At 42.3% G+C, this 16,253-nt stretch overlaps 1 protein-coding gene across 1 annotated transcript in view; it reads left to right on the top strand.

Moving 5' to 3' along the window:
• The first annotated feature begins 115 nt into the window (after positions 1 to 115).
• Positions 116 to 16,253, top strand: part of LOC108883383 (nardilysin) — a 24,175-nt gene continuing 8,037 nt past the window's right edge. Inside the window, exons 1-30 of the mRNA XM_018676451.2 lie at positions 116 to 198; positions 1,498 to 1,728; positions 1,852 to 2,122; positions 2,243 to 2,324; positions 2,862 to 3,015; positions 3,924 to 3,997; positions 4,143 to 4,238; positions 4,437 to 4,559; positions 4,647 to 4,704; positions 4,904 to 4,977; positions 5,170 to 5,239; positions 5,881 to 5,958; positions 6,056 to 6,176; positions 6,259 to 6,317; positions 6,484 to 6,538; positions 6,879 to 6,983; positions 7,521 to 7,644; positions 8,053 to 8,139; positions 8,335 to 8,454; positions 9,198 to 9,249; positions 9,455 to 9,605; positions 9,852 to 9,979; positions 10,057 to 10,219; positions 10,509 to 10,540; positions 10,751 to 10,889; positions 11,218 to 11,265; positions 11,880 to 11,932; positions 12,055 to 12,138; positions 12,219 to 12,426; positions 13,429 to 13,518. Coding sequence (XP_018531967.1) covers positions 1,541 to 1,728; positions 1,852 to 2,122; positions 2,243 to 2,324; positions 2,862 to 3,015; positions 3,924 to 3,997; positions 4,143 to 4,238; positions 4,437 to 4,559; positions 4,647 to 4,704; positions 4,904 to 4,977; positions 5,170 to 5,239; positions 5,881 to 5,958; positions 6,056 to 6,176; positions 6,259 to 6,317; positions 6,484 to 6,538; positions 6,879 to 6,983; positions 7,521 to 7,644; positions 8,053 to 8,139; positions 8,335 to 8,454; positions 9,198 to 9,249; positions 9,455 to 9,605; positions 9,852 to 9,979; positions 10,057 to 10,219; positions 10,509 to 10,540; positions 10,751 to 10,889; positions 11,218 to 11,265; positions 11,880 to 11,932; positions 12,055 to 12,138; positions 12,219 to 12,426; positions 13,429 to 13,518 — 3,087 coding nt within the window. The 5' untranslated portion in view covers positions 116 to 198; positions 1,498 to 1,540. The remainder of the gene's footprint in view (positions 199 to 1,497; positions 1,729 to 1,851; positions 2,123 to 2,242; positions 2,325 to 2,861; positions 3,016 to 3,923; positions 3,998 to 4,142; positions 4,239 to 4,436; positions 4,560 to 4,646; positions 4,705 to 4,903; positions 4,978 to 5,169; positions 5,240 to 5,880; positions 5,959 to 6,055; positions 6,177 to 6,258; positions 6,318 to 6,483; positions 6,539 to 6,878; positions 6,984 to 7,520; positions 7,645 to 8,052; positions 8,140 to 8,334; positions 8,455 to 9,197; positions 9,250 to 9,454; positions 9,606 to 9,851; positions 9,980 to 10,056; positions 10,220 to 10,508; positions 10,541 to 10,750; positions 10,890 to 11,217; positions 11,266 to 11,879; positions 11,933 to 12,054; positions 12,139 to 12,218; positions 12,427 to 13,428; positions 13,519 to 16,253) is intronic.

The following is a 16,253-nucleotide window of genomic DNA, read 5'->3' as shown; positions in this document are numbered from 1 at the left end:
TTCAGTGTGTTTTTCAATCAAACTTTACTTCTGTCGTCACAGACGAATCGACCAATCAGAAACTAGGTCTGCCTGTGATTGACGTCCTCTCAGCGAATCACAGGCTTTGTTTTGGCTAACCACTAGCGGTCTCAGGCTAGGCTGCTGCACTGTAACAGACACTCCAAACTTATATCGCCGTTAACGCAGCTGAAGCAGGTGAGCGTCTTTATTTAAAAACCCAGACATGACAAAGCAAACAGCTGGCTCATGTTTCTGACTCAACATGTCTCCGGGCACCGGAGGAAATAAAACACCGGTAGTCCAGCCTGTAGTGATACTGAGAACTCGCTGTTCAACAGTCGTGTCATTCTCAACAGTAACAACAGGATTACTAAGAGCTAATATACAGCTAACCAGGTTAACTAACTTACCTGCCGGTTGACTAAGTCACCGTCCGTCTTTAAAGTTATTGTGATCGCATGAACGTTATTGGTGGATATTTCACATTAGCTTTAATAGTTAGCCTGCTAGCTTCCTGCCGTTTCCTAACAGCTAAGCTAGCTGTTAAATTAGCCGAAAATTAACGAATGTTCTGCTCACTGACGCATAGCACTATTATTACACTGTGTTCCATGCAGCTCTCTCGCCCGAGGACACCGAGGCACCAAACTGCATTTGAAAAATCCAATATTTTCATTCACCCTCTCCTACCGGCAAAATAATACATGACACAATGTGACCCGAGCGTTTTTAAAGATTAGTAAGTGACACTCTTGAGTTCGGCGTACATTCAGCCCAGCAATTACAGTTTAAATCTGCTTCCTCATATCGTTATTACTAATGAGTTACTGTAACTGCCTTCAGTCTGTTGGAACCAGGCTGCAGGGATCTGAATGAAGACTCATTGTATGCTGTTCCTCTTGTTCTTAGTGGATGTGAAGACATTTCTCTCTTAAGTGAATTCAGTCTAAGTGATGGATAAAATCCACTGTAATATGATGCCTCACCATCATCTGTAGGACAGTGTCTCCATGCTGAGCTGCAGTGACGGGACAGTAGAGAGGAAATAGTCCTTTAATCTGTCGATTATTTTTCAGTTAAATGATGAATTATTCATATTAAACAATGAGAGAAATGATGGGAAATATTTGCAGGTTTTCTTCTATAAATCACTGAATCAACCAATCAACAATCTGAATAGTTAGTGAGGAATTTTCTGTCAATAATTCAATAGATTATTGACTGATTTCAGTTTGAAAGCTTCCATTCAGAGAGAGTAGAGCGTCAGTGAGGTCCAGCCCTGATGCTGATGAGGGTGCTGGACGTGGTCAGGTCAGGAGGCCTCTGAGCCTGACTTTGTGCATCGTCATGTTAAAAGAGGAAGAACACTTCATTGTGATACCAGAGCAAAGAGAGGCTAAGGAGTGTTCACATAGCACTCCACTAATGTCCATTACCTGACACCTTTTATGATAAAACTGTGTGATCTCTCTGTTTTTATCCATGTTCCTTTAGGTTTTTCTTCCTGTCTGGCACTGTCACACCAGACTCTGTAAAAATGCCTCAGACCAACAAGTCGGTGAGCGGCGGCTCTGTGCCAGGACAGGTATCTGCTCCAGACCAGGGCGAGCCGCCGCCGGCCTCGGTGGATGTGAAGGCCCAGGTGGCTGCCGGAGATGGAGTCGCTGCAGAGGACAAGGACGACACAGAGATCATCAAATCTCCCAGTGACCCAAAGAAATACAGGTGTGTGGTTTAAATGTTAGAGCTGAGTCCAACATCAGGGGCTGGATTCACAACACATCATAAGGCTGAAGGTCTGAGAGGAGTTAGAGGCAGTTTAGAAGAGTCCTCTCCCTCTCTCTGCAGATACATCGAGCTGAGTAACGGCCTCCGAGCTCTCCTCATCTCTGACTTCAGCGGGGCCGATGGGAAGGGAGGCAGTGAAAACGGAGAGGACAAGGGGGAATCTGAGGACAGGGCTGAGGAGGAAGAGGAGGAAGCTGAGGATGAGGGGGATTCTGGCGAGGGCTCGGAGGAGGACGAGGAGGAAAACGAAGAGGAGGAGCAGGACAGCGACTTCGACGAGCTGGACGAGGAGAACGCCGGGAAGAAGAAGAGAGGGAGCTCAGAGAAGCAGGTGGGTGATGTGAAGAGACGGTAATCAGCAGTGATGAGGCTTTGTTTTAATACAGTTCCCATAATACTCCCCAGTGGTCGTGCAGGTGCTGAATGAGTTGTTTCATGTGTGTGTTTCCAGGCGGCAGCTGCTCTGTGCATCAGCGTGGGGAGCTTCAGTGACCCGGACGACCTGCCCGGCCTCGCACACTTCCTGGAACACAGTGAGTCTGGCAGAGGAGACTCAAAGCTGAAAAGAAGCTGTGAAAGTTTAAAGTGTCAGAACAAGGTCAGAGGACGTGTTCCTACCAGCTGCACCTGAAGGCAGCGTGAGCACGTCACAGAGAGCAGGGAGACGGATTATTCTTTGAATGTGGGGATGACAGAGGATGTTTGCAGACAGTCAGCGATCACACTGAATAGTTGTGTGAAGAGTGAGGGAGAAAGAGCTGAGAGGGAAGTTTAAACCCCGGCTCCGTTCACACCTCCATGCAGAGAGGAAATGCACTTGAGACTTTTGTTAGACCTGGAGGACACACTAACAGATTGATGCAGCTCCTGTGTTCTGCTCTGTAAAATTACTGGGTTTGTCAATGGAGTCTGGTTGATGCTCCAAGAACATGGGAATATAAGGTTAAAATTACCAGAGCTAACCTTTAGTGCTGCATCCTGACTGACAGCTTCTCTGATCTGAAGCAGAACATCTAACCTGAGGAAATCAAACTCATTTCTTCTTAAATGTCTCTCTCTGTGGTGTGCAGTGGTGTTCATGGGCAGTGAGAAATACCCAGCAGAGAACGGTTTTGACGCTTTCTTGAAGAAGCACGGTGGAAGTGACAACGCCTCCACCGACTGCGAGAGGACCATCTTCCAGTTCGACGTGCAGAGGAAGTATTTCAGAGAGGCGCTCGACAGGTGAGGCTCAGACTCTGACTGTTCCACTCGCTCATTTCCCTGTTCCTCTGCCGGTTCAGTTTTAACGCTCAGACAAAGATTCAAACATTGTGAAGCCTGCAGCAGAGCTGTAGAAGGTGAAGAATGAAGCGTCAGCTCGCAGGGATTTCCTGTCAGAACAGGAGTGTCAGGCGTCTCCCTGTCGTGAGGTCGGTGTCCTCTGTGTGAGTTGGTGGCAGCCATCTGTCCTTCTGATGGGAGGTCAACCGCTTCATTAAAGATCACAACGAGCGCTCAGCCGCTCTCCAACGGCCAACTGATGCACGCTCAGCAGCCATGTTGTCTCTGATGCTGTTTTTAGACCAGAGCTCAGTGGATTGGAAAAGACCGACCCTCCTGAGTGAGGAGGAGACGTCTGCAGCTTGTTCTGCAGGTGAATTAAGATTCATTCCTACAGTCAAAGCAGCTGCAAAGTCTTTTCTCTCAAGGAGGAAAATAAACTAATCTGTGCATCAGCACAGAGCTGAGCCGAGCCAGACCAGACTACTGGGTCTGGTCTGGCTCAGTATCAAGCAAGTTTCTAGTGACTCCAATTATTAATCAGTTATCAGAATGGTTTCTTAATAAGTTGGCGGTTGACTAATGGTTTCAGCTGTTTTCATGTCATCATGGTAACTAATCAGATATTGATTGGTCCTGGAGTTAAATGAAGCTGATGTCTGAGGTATTAACATCAGAAATGTTCTGAGAGTCAGAGTCCAGCTGCCTGTAACAGCAGAGTAACAGAGAGCAGAGCTGGGCCTCAGAAACAGGTCCTGTTTGGATGTAGTTCAGATTTAGGCTGAGTGATGTTGACCAAGAACAAATGATATGTAGAGAGTGTCTGTGTCTGTCATCATTCTAATGTATTGAAGCACGGTGTGTTTCAGGTGGGCTCAGTTCTTCATCTGTCCTCTGATGATTGAAGACGCCATCGACAGAGAGGTGGAGGCTGTGGACAGCGGTGAGTCAAAGCTCACAGCGTCACACTGTTTCTGCACTGAGATGCTGTTTAACGCTGCACCGTCTCTGTTGATCTACAGTCGCACTTTATTCCTCTCTCTTCATTTTCCTCATGTCGTGGTCCTGTTCTGACTTCCTGTGTTCAGAGTACCAGCTCGCCAGGCCGTCTGACTCACATCGGAAGGAGATGCTGTTTGGGAGTTTGGCTAAACCTGGACACCCTATGAGTAAATTCTGCTGGGGTAAGAACTTATTTAAAGTTGTTAGATAATCTTAAATATTCAGTGGTGATGTCTTGTGTTTATTTGCTGTTCTCTGTTTTTATTTCTTAGTATTTTCCATTTTAATCAGTTCTGTAAATGTATTTTAAAGGACTTTGCAGTGTCGCAGTGTCTCCATGTTTTGAGCTGCATCTCTGTTGAACGTCTGTTTCCCATCAGGCAACGCTCAGACATTAAAACACGAGCCCAGAGAGAAACAGATCAACACGTACCAGCGGCTGCGGGACTTCTGGAGGAGATATTACTCTGCTCATTACATGACGCTCGCTGTGCAGTCCAAAGGTGCAGAGCTTTAAAGATTACTCTGAGTTTGTCTCTGAACTGAAAGATGGAACAGTTTGGAGATAATACTGTGTTTGTGCTCTGCAGAGACACTGGACACTCTGGAGCAGTGGGTGAGAGAGATCTTCATCAAAGTTCCCAACAAGTAAGACGACTGCACAGCAGCCAGAGCAAACACACAGAGGCTTCACCTGCTCCGTGTGGTTACAGCCTCTGATTGTGTTTACACAGTAACACACGACTCTGATGTTCCTCATGTTTGATCACACGTGTTGTCAAACCTTCTCGGTGTCTGTCTGTCTGTCGTCTGTCTGTCTGTCTGTCTGTCTGTCTGTCTGTTTCAGTGGTGAACCTCGAGCCGACTTCTCTCACCTCCTGCAGCCGTTTGACACACCGGCCTTCAACAAACTGTACAGAGGTCAGATCCTGTCCTGCTGTCAATAATACGACTCCAGTTATCTGTTATTAAACATGCTTATGTTCAAATGTTAAACCATGCAGCTCAGACCACGAGGCTTTAACCTGAACCTCTTCATGTGTTTATCATAAACTTGTTCATGATAACGTTTGATTAACAGCAGGAAACAGACTGAATGTCTGTGTGTTTCAGTGGTTCCTGTGAGGAAGGTTCATGCTCTGACCATCAGCTGGGCCGTACCTCCACAGGGGAAACATTACAGGTGAGTCAAAGTGTGTGTGTTTGATCCTCCAGCACAGCAGGCAGCAGCCGCCCACATGAAAAGATAAACACTGATTTAACGTCACTCACTCATTCTGATGTGACATATTTAATCCACCTGCAGGAAGGAGGAAGAGCTGATCTGAGGCTCAGATGAAGTCACTTCTTTGAGCTGAAACTGTGATAAGGAGCAAATGACTTACAAATGAATTAGCATCATGAAAGTAACAGTAGACAGTAAGGTGATGTGAGGACAGCTGTATGTGACCATATGATGCCGTCATGTTTACTCCTTCACTGTGAAGCAGAAACTCAGCAGTAGAACATCTTTAAGATGTGACTTCCTTCCTCCCTGCTCTGTAGAGAACAGCTGAATAATATCAGATGGTAAATGTAGCAGCTGGAGAGTTGTGCTTCATTCCACATTGAATGTGTCCGAAGGCCGAGCTCAGCTTTTCATCTGCATTTAAATCATTTGCACTAAGACACAGATTTGAAAATGATGTCAGTAAAAGAAAGTACATTTCACAATCTGCTCATTTAGTTCAGATCAAATAAAAATGAGATATCTTATACACGGGCTCGCCTCTGTCAGACTGAGGTGCACTGACTGACGGAGTGTGTGTTTGTGTTTCCTGTCAGAGTGAAGCCTCTTCACTACATCTCCTGGCTGATCGGACACGAAGGAACCGGCAGCATCCTGTCTCTGCTCAGGAAGAAGTGAGTCACAAACACATCCAACATCCAACTGAAGAATAAACCACAGGTGAACAAGTGCACAGGTACATACTGTGTGTGTGTGTGTGTGTGTTTTCAGGTGCTGGGCTCTGGCTCTGTTTGGAGGAAACAGTGAAACAGGCTTCGATCAAAACACCACCTACTCCATCTTCTCCATCTCCATCACCCTCACAGACCAGGGCTACCAGAACTTCTACCAGGTCAAACAACACTGATATCACTCATTTAGAAATCACCACCATCAGTGGATTAATGAATTAACCTGTATTTGTGTCTGTGCAGGTTGTGGATTTTGTTTTCCAGTATCTGAAGATGCTCCAGACTCTGGGTCCCCAGCAGAGGTCAGGCTCCATAGAAACACACAGTAGAAATATTTGCTCTTGTTGTGCTGCAGGACTCTGGTTTACATGAGCACAGAAACAGTATTTCAGAGTAAAAGTATTCTGCAGGTGATTTCTACATTTTGTTCCTGTTTGAAAATAAAAAGCTCCATGTTCTTTCTTTCAGGATCTATGAGGAAATTCAGAAGATAGAAGCCAACGAGTTCCACTATCAGGAGCAGGTACGGCACAGACACACACTGTCTGAATGAATGTGTTTACAGACATGATGACACACAGCAGGTGAACAACAATCAGAGGCTGCTGTCTGCAAACACTGAAATGAATCAGCTTCGTCTCTGTGACGATGAAACAGAAACAATTCATCAGCTGCAGTGAGAGAGGGAGATAAATTCAATTAAATGAAGCCTCACAAAACAGTGTTTGTGTGTCAGTCATCACAGGTGTTTAGCATGGATGTCTGGGTGGGTTTATACACACAGTTTATTAGTGCCTCGCTCCACCTCTGACCTGTGACCTGGTGTCTGTCCTGGTCCTGGTCTCTGTCCCTGTGTCCGACAGACGGATCCCATCGAGTTCGTGGAGAACATCTGTGAGAACATGCAGCTGTTTCCCAAAGAGGACTTCCTGACCGGGGACCAGCTCATGTTTGAGTACGACCCACAGGTAACCAGGACCACATACCCAGATCTGATCCAGAATCAAATAAACTCCACACTCTGAACCGTCACTCCCTGTTCACTGGACTGTATTTACCCTCTGAATCATGAATGTAGATTCACACTCTGCCGCACAAATAGTACCTGTTACTAATCCTACAACACACTGAGTCATATTCTATCATCTGTCAGCGATAACTAAATCTAATGACTCAAAGTGTCTGAAATCTCAGCCTGTTCTATCAGGAGCAGTGAGTGGATGCACTGCCTGCCGCCTTCTTCTTCTTCCTCTTGATGTGGTTAGTTGTGGTTTCACTGCTATCTTGCGAGCTCACTAAGCACACAGCTATTTTTCTTCTTCTGTTGTTAATTGGGTGACGAGCCTCAACCTCTGTAACTGGTCTGAAAGTCCAAGCTGGAAACGAACCAAACCCTGGTTCAGTTTGATCTGGACCGAGACCGTCTCTTTTGACCTGAGGCACCTCAAACCTGTATACAAACGTCTACATACTGTGTGTGTGTGTGTGTGTGTGTGTGTGTGCAGGTGATCAGTGCTGCTCTGTCCCTCCTGACTCCAGACAGAGCAAACCTGCTGCTGCTGTCACCAGAAAACGAAGGTCACTGTTCACTCAGAGAGAAATGGTTCGGCACCTGCTACAGCATGGAGGGTACGACACACACACACACACACACACATTTTCAATTCTGTACCATACTGAGGATTTAACCAGATTCTAACCTGAACCTTAAAACCAAGTCTTAACCCTCAAATAGCAGTTTGAAGGTCGAGTCAAAGTGACGACTGGTCTGAATCTCTTTGAAAAAGTCTCTGAAAACACACACTGGTCCTCATGTACACACCTTTTTGTTGTGTCTACACACCACCTGCACATGGATTCTGGTAGTGCCGCCTGACTGGAGTTGGTTGGTTATAATTGGTGATAAATCTGCTTCCAGCATCAGAAATCAAACGTGTTTGTTCAGGGAGGAGACGTGATGTTTTAAATGTGGGTGATGGTGTTTGTGTTTTAACAGTTGACTCTTTAAGCTTCAGTGTGTTTCTTTGGTCTGGTCAGATATCGCAGAGGAGTGGGCTCAGCGCTGGGCAGGAGACTTTGAACTCAACCCTGAACTCCACCTTCCTGCTGAGAACAAGTTCATCGGTCAGTACAAACACAGTGTATACATCAGAACGGCTGTCATGTACTATTGGGATAATATGTTTGCATGTTTTAATGTAAAGCCAGAAGGCAAAAGTTTAGGTATTTGAAGGTTTACGTCAGAGCGTGTTGATGTATGAACCCACCTCCTTCCAATGATCAATCGATTCGATCTTTTCCGTCTTTTTCCTGCTGCAGCGACGGATTTCACCCTGAAAACGTCGGACTGTCCCGACACAGAGTTTCCTGTCAGGATAGTCAACAGTGAGCGAGGCTGCCTGTGGTACAAGAAGGACAACAAGTTCAAGATCCCCAAAGGTGAGTACAGTATCAGCCATGTGCTCTCTGATTGGTCGAGGATACATCCTGTGAAACCCTGCTCTGCTCTGTGTTGTAGTTTTTATATATTTTCCATCAGCACTAGAACAAATCGTTCAGTTTCCTTTGTATTTCCTTTGATCAGGAATTATTAGGAGTAATAATTAGGAGCCCATCACCTGGACCACATCCTGCTCATGTGTATGAAGAGTTCAAGATAAGATTTTTCCCAACTTGTTATTACAGAAGCAAACGGTGACTAACTTCAGGGATCCAGTTGTATCTCAGGTTACTACTGGACATGATTATAACCAAGAGGTCAAACAGCTCCATCTGGTGGACGATTCTGCTCATTACATTTCCTCTAAAAATAATAACAGCTAATCAGTGACCGTAAATGAAGAATAATTGGTCTGATTCATTATGTTTAATTATCACAGTTGTGATCTGAGCCCTCTGATTTATAATGTTACAGCTGAGCTGGATGGACCTTGATCTCTATCTGAATATTTAACCCAGTGTGAACATCATGTAGCTTCAATGTTGCAGCTAGTTGGTGATAAAATAAAATAAAATGTATAAAATACTGTCAGACAGTTTATGATTTGTTGATTTATCTCTTCAAAAATTTACTTTTCTGATGCAGAACCAGCTGTTTTTTCTTCAGAGGCAGGATCTACTTCATGTTGTGACGTATTTGATGAATGTGAATTCAATATTTCATGTTTTTTTGTGTGTTTCAGCGTATATCCGTTTCAACTTGATCTCCCCCATGATTCAGAAGAGCCCGGAAAAGTAAGAGAAGGCATTAGATTCAGCTTCAGTGTCGCCACACACAGATTGAATACAACACAGGATCTAGATTAGAATAGATTGAACTATAAACTAATATCCTGTGAACAGTGTGAGTGCAGTCAGTAAACTGTGATCCTCCATTAAAAACATGAACTTGTCTTTACACACACTCTGCTGTTGTTAAACTGTGTCGTTCTTCTTCCAGTCTGGTCCTGTTCGACCTCTTTGTGAACATCTTGGCTCACAACCTGGCAGAGCCGGCCTACGAGGCTGACGTGGCTCAGCTCGAGTACAAACTGGTGGCCGGAGAGCACGGGCTGGTGATCCGACTGAAAGGCTTCAACCACAAACTGCCGGTGAGGAAACACACTGAGGAGTTTTACAAAGGCTCACTGCAGATATATGTTTCTAACTAATACAAGAAAATCTGCAGAATTTCAGATGTGATGAAAAATGGGGAGAAAAAAAGGAGAAAGAGTCCCTCAGAGAAGCCAATAATTAATTATAGTGGTTTGAAAACACATTAGTTACAGCTCAGAGTCACAGGGTCAAACCACCAGTTGATAATGAGGGAAGAGACTCACTCCTCTCTGCTGTTCCAGCTGCTGCTGAGGCTGATCGTGGATCATCTGGCAGACTTCAGCGCCGAGCCGGGCGTCTTCACCATGTTCTCCGAGCAGCTGAAGAAAACCTACTTCAACATCCTCATCAAGCCTGAGCGGCTGGGCAAGTACGTCTCACAATCCTCACACGTTCAGCATTTTATATTCACTACTGCTTAAACTTGTAACCTCTGTCTCTCTTTAGGGATGTTCGTCTGTTGATCCTGGAGCACTGCCGCTGGTCTGTCATTCAGAAGTATCAGGCCGTCATGAAGGGTCTGACGGTCGACGACCTCATGACCTTCGTCGCTGGGCTGAAGGCGGAGCTTTACACTGAGGGGCTGGTGCAGGGAAACTTCACCAGCACGGTGAGATTCACTGAGATCTGTCTCGTCCCAAAGAAAGAAAAAACGTGCACAGAAAAACACAACAGAAAGTTTAAAACATGTTCCAGATTTACTTTCAGTCTTAATGAAATCATATAGTGATATGTGATGCCAGCTGACTCAAACAACAGACACACAAACTGAATTCAATTGTGTTTCCTGGTGTTCTTGAGCTAAATCTTGTCTCACGCAGACGTTTTGTGATATACAACCTTTATACAAAATGTAAAAAGTTTAGTTGTAATCTCATGCACGTTGTCGTCTCCGACAGGAGTCCAAGGAGTTTCTGCAGTACTTCATCGAGTGAGTATCCTGCTTCATTTATTCATTCAAAACTCATTTGCAAAGATGTCAATGAGTTTTCTTTAATTTCCAGAGGAAACAAACCATATTTGTAGCCTTGATAGAAGTTTAAAAAGATGGACTGAGGGTGGTAATATGATGATCTGGCCTGTCTGTATGTTACACTGAGCTTATATCACAGTTCCACCTCACAGTCCTGTCTCTCTGCAGGAAGCTGCAGTTCCAGCCTCTGTCTGCAGAGGTCCCCGTCCTGTTCCGGGTGGTGGAGCTGCCTCAGAAAAATCATCTCTGTAAAGTCAAATCTCTCAACAAGGGAGATGCCAACTCTGAAGTCACCGTCTACTACCAGGTAGGACGACCATCACATCGACACAGGTTCACCACACTGACCTTTAAATCACAGCCAGTCACAATAAGCTCTCAAAACTCTTCTTTCTCTGCTGGAGAAATGTATGTGCCAGGTACAGTGTCTCACCTGAATTATAAAATAGACACATACCCATCATGGGACCTGAATATTGAGATTGTTGAAGCTTTAAATGCAAAGATTTCAAGAGATAAATAGATTTGAATTTTAGAAAGTGTCTCTGCCCCCCAACCCCCCCCCCCTTCTGTAGGTTATTAAGTGTATTTTTAATCTGTGTTATGTTTAAGTCCTGAATCTGTCTGTGTTGCAGTCCGGGCTGAAGAACCTCAGAGAACACGCCCTGATGGAGCTGATGGTGGTGAGTGTTGACGTCTTTCTGTTATTATATGTCTGACAACATCATGGATAGGTTTCCTACAGAGAGAGGTTTTTATTCAAGAGTAAGATCCTTTTTCACTATACGTCACTACCAGACCACCACAGGAGCTGCTGGAATACCACTGCCTCCATCTGTTGGTGTGTTTGTTTCAGGAAGTAATCAGACACTTTACTGAACCAAAAGTACCACACAATCGCACAAACAAACTCACAGATGGAGGCAGTGGTATTCCAGCAGCTTCTGTGTTCTGTTTTTATCAAAGTGGCTTTGAATGCAGCACTTTCATGGCTGTTTCAGGTTAAAAACAGACTGTATATCTATCATCATTTACAGTCCCAGAGTATGTATCATTCAATGTCTTGTCTTCAAATTATCATCAGTAAAATGTATTATTTCACCTTTTGTATCCTAAAATCAAATAAAGTCACAAGTTCTTGTTCTGTTTAAAAATTAGTTTGACAGTGAGCATATCTCAGGCTTTCATTGCATGTCTGTCTGTAATGTCGCTGCAGAAGAGTCCTGTTGTTTAACTGTAACTGCAGCTCCTGTAAATCTGATGATCCTGTTAACGTGGCTTCTGTCCGTCTTCACAGATGCACATGGAGGAGCCCTGCTTTGACTTCCTCAGGACAAAGGAGACACTGGGGTGAGTGCTTTTGGTTTATATACTGAGACTACAGGCTAATATTTGAGCAAACTGATGTTTCCAGAACTCTCCAAAGCAACATGTTTTAAAGACGAGCTTCTCTGTGATCCCACAACCTCCAGGTACCAGGTGTACCCAACCTGCAGGAACACCTCGGGGGTGCTGGGGTTCTCCGTCACCGTGGAAACGCAGGCCACTAAGTTCAGGTGAGATGACCTCTGTGTTTGTTTCAGTGAAGATTATGTTGCACAGCTGAGTGGTTTAAAACAAACTGTCCTCTCTGCAGCACTGAGTTCGTCGAGACAAAGATCGAGGAGTTCCTGGTCAGTTTCGGCGAACGTTTGTCAGGACTGAGCGAGGAGGCCTTCAGGACCCAGGTGACGGCTCTCATCAAGCTGAAGGAGTGCGAGGACGCTCACCTCGGAGAGGAAGTAGATCGCAACTGGTTCGAGGTCGTCACACAGCAGTACGTCTTTGACCGGCTCAGCAAGGAGGTGAGACACACTCAGATGTTTCAGGAGACTGTTGTACCTTAATTCCATTCAACACACCAGTACATTATCTAAAGAAGATTCTAGTTGTTATAGAGGAGATTGTCAGGATGGTTTAGGATGTGTCAGTGGTCAGCAAGGAGGTTCAAGAGTCCTTTAGAGGGTTCTAGGGGTGTTTTGGAGGTTCTAGTGGTGACTGAGAACATCCTACAGTAGTTCAAGTCTTGGAAGTTGGTAGTCAGTCTTTATGAGTATGAGTCATGTTCATTACAGAGGTGGTAGTCGTCCTCTTTACCTCCAGTTTAAAACTCAAACAAAGACAGTCCAGTCCAGTTAAACGGACTGAAAGATTGTGTTTTTAATTTAGTCTGTATTTTAATAGCTTAAAATCCACCTGTCATGTTTACAAGTGAAAGTCCAGCTCTGCAGTTGAGTTCAATGCACAATGAACAGAAATCCTGAAGCTGAGGAACTGTAGTATATTTTATAGTGTAAATAATGTTATGGTGGTTGTTAGCCCCAACATTACACATGAAAACATGAACATGCAAACTTGGAGGGTGTTATCCTCACCCCATGGCCACACATTGAACTCATTTCTATCTTGCTCTTAAATTTTAAACATCCTAAAATATAATGTAGTTCCTGAGCTTCAGGATTTTTGTCATTTGTGACAAGGCTCAGTCATCAAGAGGTTTTCATAAACCTGATCAGTTTTAAAACTGCTGCTGTCAATCTTAACAGAGAATAGAAAGTTTTCTTTTTAACCTGTGTAACTGCAACACCTGCTTTTCGTAGGTATATATATTTAGAAACAACTCATCTCTATGTAAAAACTTGTTCGTGTGGTGCAACCTGTTAGGATTGAATGATTTTTAAATCTCCACTTAATAAAAACACAAAGTAAACTTGTACTTAGAAAAACTGCAGGTAGTGCTAACAGCTGTGGGTCTCTGGTCTGTGACCCTGGTCTGTGGTTCTAACCCGCGGTGGTGTCTGTTGCAGATCGAAGCTCTAAAGCTCTTCACTCAAGACGAGCTGGTGTCCTGGTTCCTGGAGCATAGAAACACCAACAGCAGGAAGCTCAGTGTACACGTAAGTTATACTATGACATTTTTTATCAACCTTTTCAGGGTTCACAGCTTTGCTAATTATTTAATGACATTTTTTGACCATTTTTGACACCCTACTATACTATGACATTTTTTGACCATTTTTGACGCCTTATTATACTATAACATTTTTTGACCATTTTTGATGCCATACTATACTATGACATTTTTTGACCGTTTTTGACACCCTACTATACTATGACATTTTTTGACCATTTTTGACGCCTTATTATACTATGACATTTTTTGACCGTTTTTGACACCATACTATACTATGACATTTTTTGACCGTTTTTGACACCATACTATACTATGACATTTTTTGACCGTTTTTGACACCCTACTATACTATGACATTTTTTGACCATTGTTGATGCCTTATTATACAATGACATTTTTGGATGGTTTTTGATACCATACTATACTATGACATTTTTTGACTATTTTTGACACCATACTATACTATGACATTTTTTGACCATTTTTGACGCCATACTATACAATGACATTTTTTGACCATTGTTGATGCCTTATTATACGATGACAGTTTTGGATGGTTTTTGATACCATACTATACTATGACATTTTTTGACTATTTTTGACACCATACTATACTATGACATTTTTGGATGTTTTTTGACGCCATACTATACTATGACATTTTTTGACCATTTTTGACGCCTTATTATACTATAACATTTTTGACCATTTTTGACACCATACTATACTATGACATTTTTTTACCGTTTTTGACACCATACTATACTATGACATTTTTTGACCATTTTTGACACCATACTATACTATGACATTTTTTGACCATTTTTGGCGCCTTACTATACTATGACATTTTTTGACCATTTTTGACGCCATACTATACTATGACATTTTTTGACCATTTTTGACACCATACTATACTATGACATTTTTTGACCGTTTTTGACACCCTACTATACTATGACATTTTTTGACCATTGTTGATGCCTTATTATACAATGACATTTTTGGATGGTTTTTGATACCATACTATACTATGACATTTTTTGACTATTTTTGACACCATACTATACTATGACATTTTTTGACCATTTTTGACGCCATACTATACTATGACATTTTTTGACCATTTTTGACGCCATACTATACTATGACATTTTTTGACCATTTTTGGCGCCTTACTATACTATGACATTTTTTGACCATTTTTGACACCCTACTATACTATGACATTTTTGGATGGTTTTTGACACCATACCATACTATGACATTTTTTGACCATTTTTGACGCCTTACTTTACTATAACATTTTTTGACCGTTTTTGACACCCTACTATACTATGACATTTTTTGACCGTTTTTGACACCATACTACACTATGACATTTTTTGACCGTTTTTGACACCATACTATACTATGACATTTTTTTACAGTTTTTGACACCATACTATACTATGACATTTTTTGACCATTTTTGACGCCTTATTATACTATGACATTTTTTGACCGTTTTTGACACCATACTCTACTATGACATTTTTGGATGGTTTTTGACGCCTTACTTTACTATAACATTTTTTGACCGTTTTCGACACCATACTATACTATGACATTTTTTGACCATTTTTGACACCATACTATACTATGACATTTTTTGACCGTTTTTGACACCCTACTATACTATGACATTTTTTGACCATTGTTGATGCCTTATTATACGATGACATTTTTGGATGGTTTTTGATACCATACTATACTATGACATTTTTTGACTATTTTTGACACCATACTATACTATGACATTTTTGGATGTTTTTTGACGCCATACTATACTATGACATTTTTTGACCATTTTTGACGCCTTACTTTACTATAACATTTTTTGACCGTTTTTGACACCCTACTATACTATGACATTTTTTGACCGTTTTTGACACCATACTACACTATGACATTTTTTGACCATTTTTGACACCGTACTATACTATGACATTTTTTTACAGTTTTTGACACCATACTATACTATGACATTTTTTGACCATTTTTGACGCCTTATTATGACATTTTTTGACCGTTTTTGACACCATACTCTACTATGACATTTTTGGATGGTTTTTGACGCCTTACTTTACTATAACATTTTTTGACCGTTTTCGACACCATACTATACTATGACATTTTTTGACCATTTTTGACACCATACTATACTATGACATTTTTTGACCGTTTTTGACACCCTACTATACTATGACATTTTTTGACCATTGTTGATGCCTTATTATACGATGACATTTTTGGATGGTTTTTGATACCATACTATACTATGACATTTTTTGACTATTTTTGACACCATACTATACTATGACATTTTTGGATGTTTTTTGACGCCATACTATACTATGACATTTTTTGACCGTTTTTGACACCATACTATACTATGACATTTTTTGACCATTTTTGACGCCATACTATACTATGACATTTTTTGACCGTTTTTGACACCCTACTATACTATGACATTTTTTGACCATTGTTGATGCCTTATTATACGATGACATTTTTGGATGGTTTTTGATACCATACTATACTATGACATTTTTTGACTATTTTTGACACCATACTATACTATGACATTTTTTGGACTGATTTTTTGACGGACCATACTATACTATGACATTTTTGGACTGTTTTTGACACCATACTATACTATGACATTTTTGA

The sequence above is a fragment of the Lates calcarifer genome, linkage group LG17, assembly GCF_001640805.2.
Source record: "Lates calcarifer isolate ASB-BC8 linkage group LG17, TLL_Latcal_v3, whole genome shotgun sequence".
Lineage (NCBI taxonomy): Eukaryota > Metazoa > Chordata > Actinopteri > Centropomidae > Lates > Lates calcarifer.
Note: the sequence above shows the minus strand (reverse complement) of the source record. Positions and strands in the feature narration are given on the sequence as shown.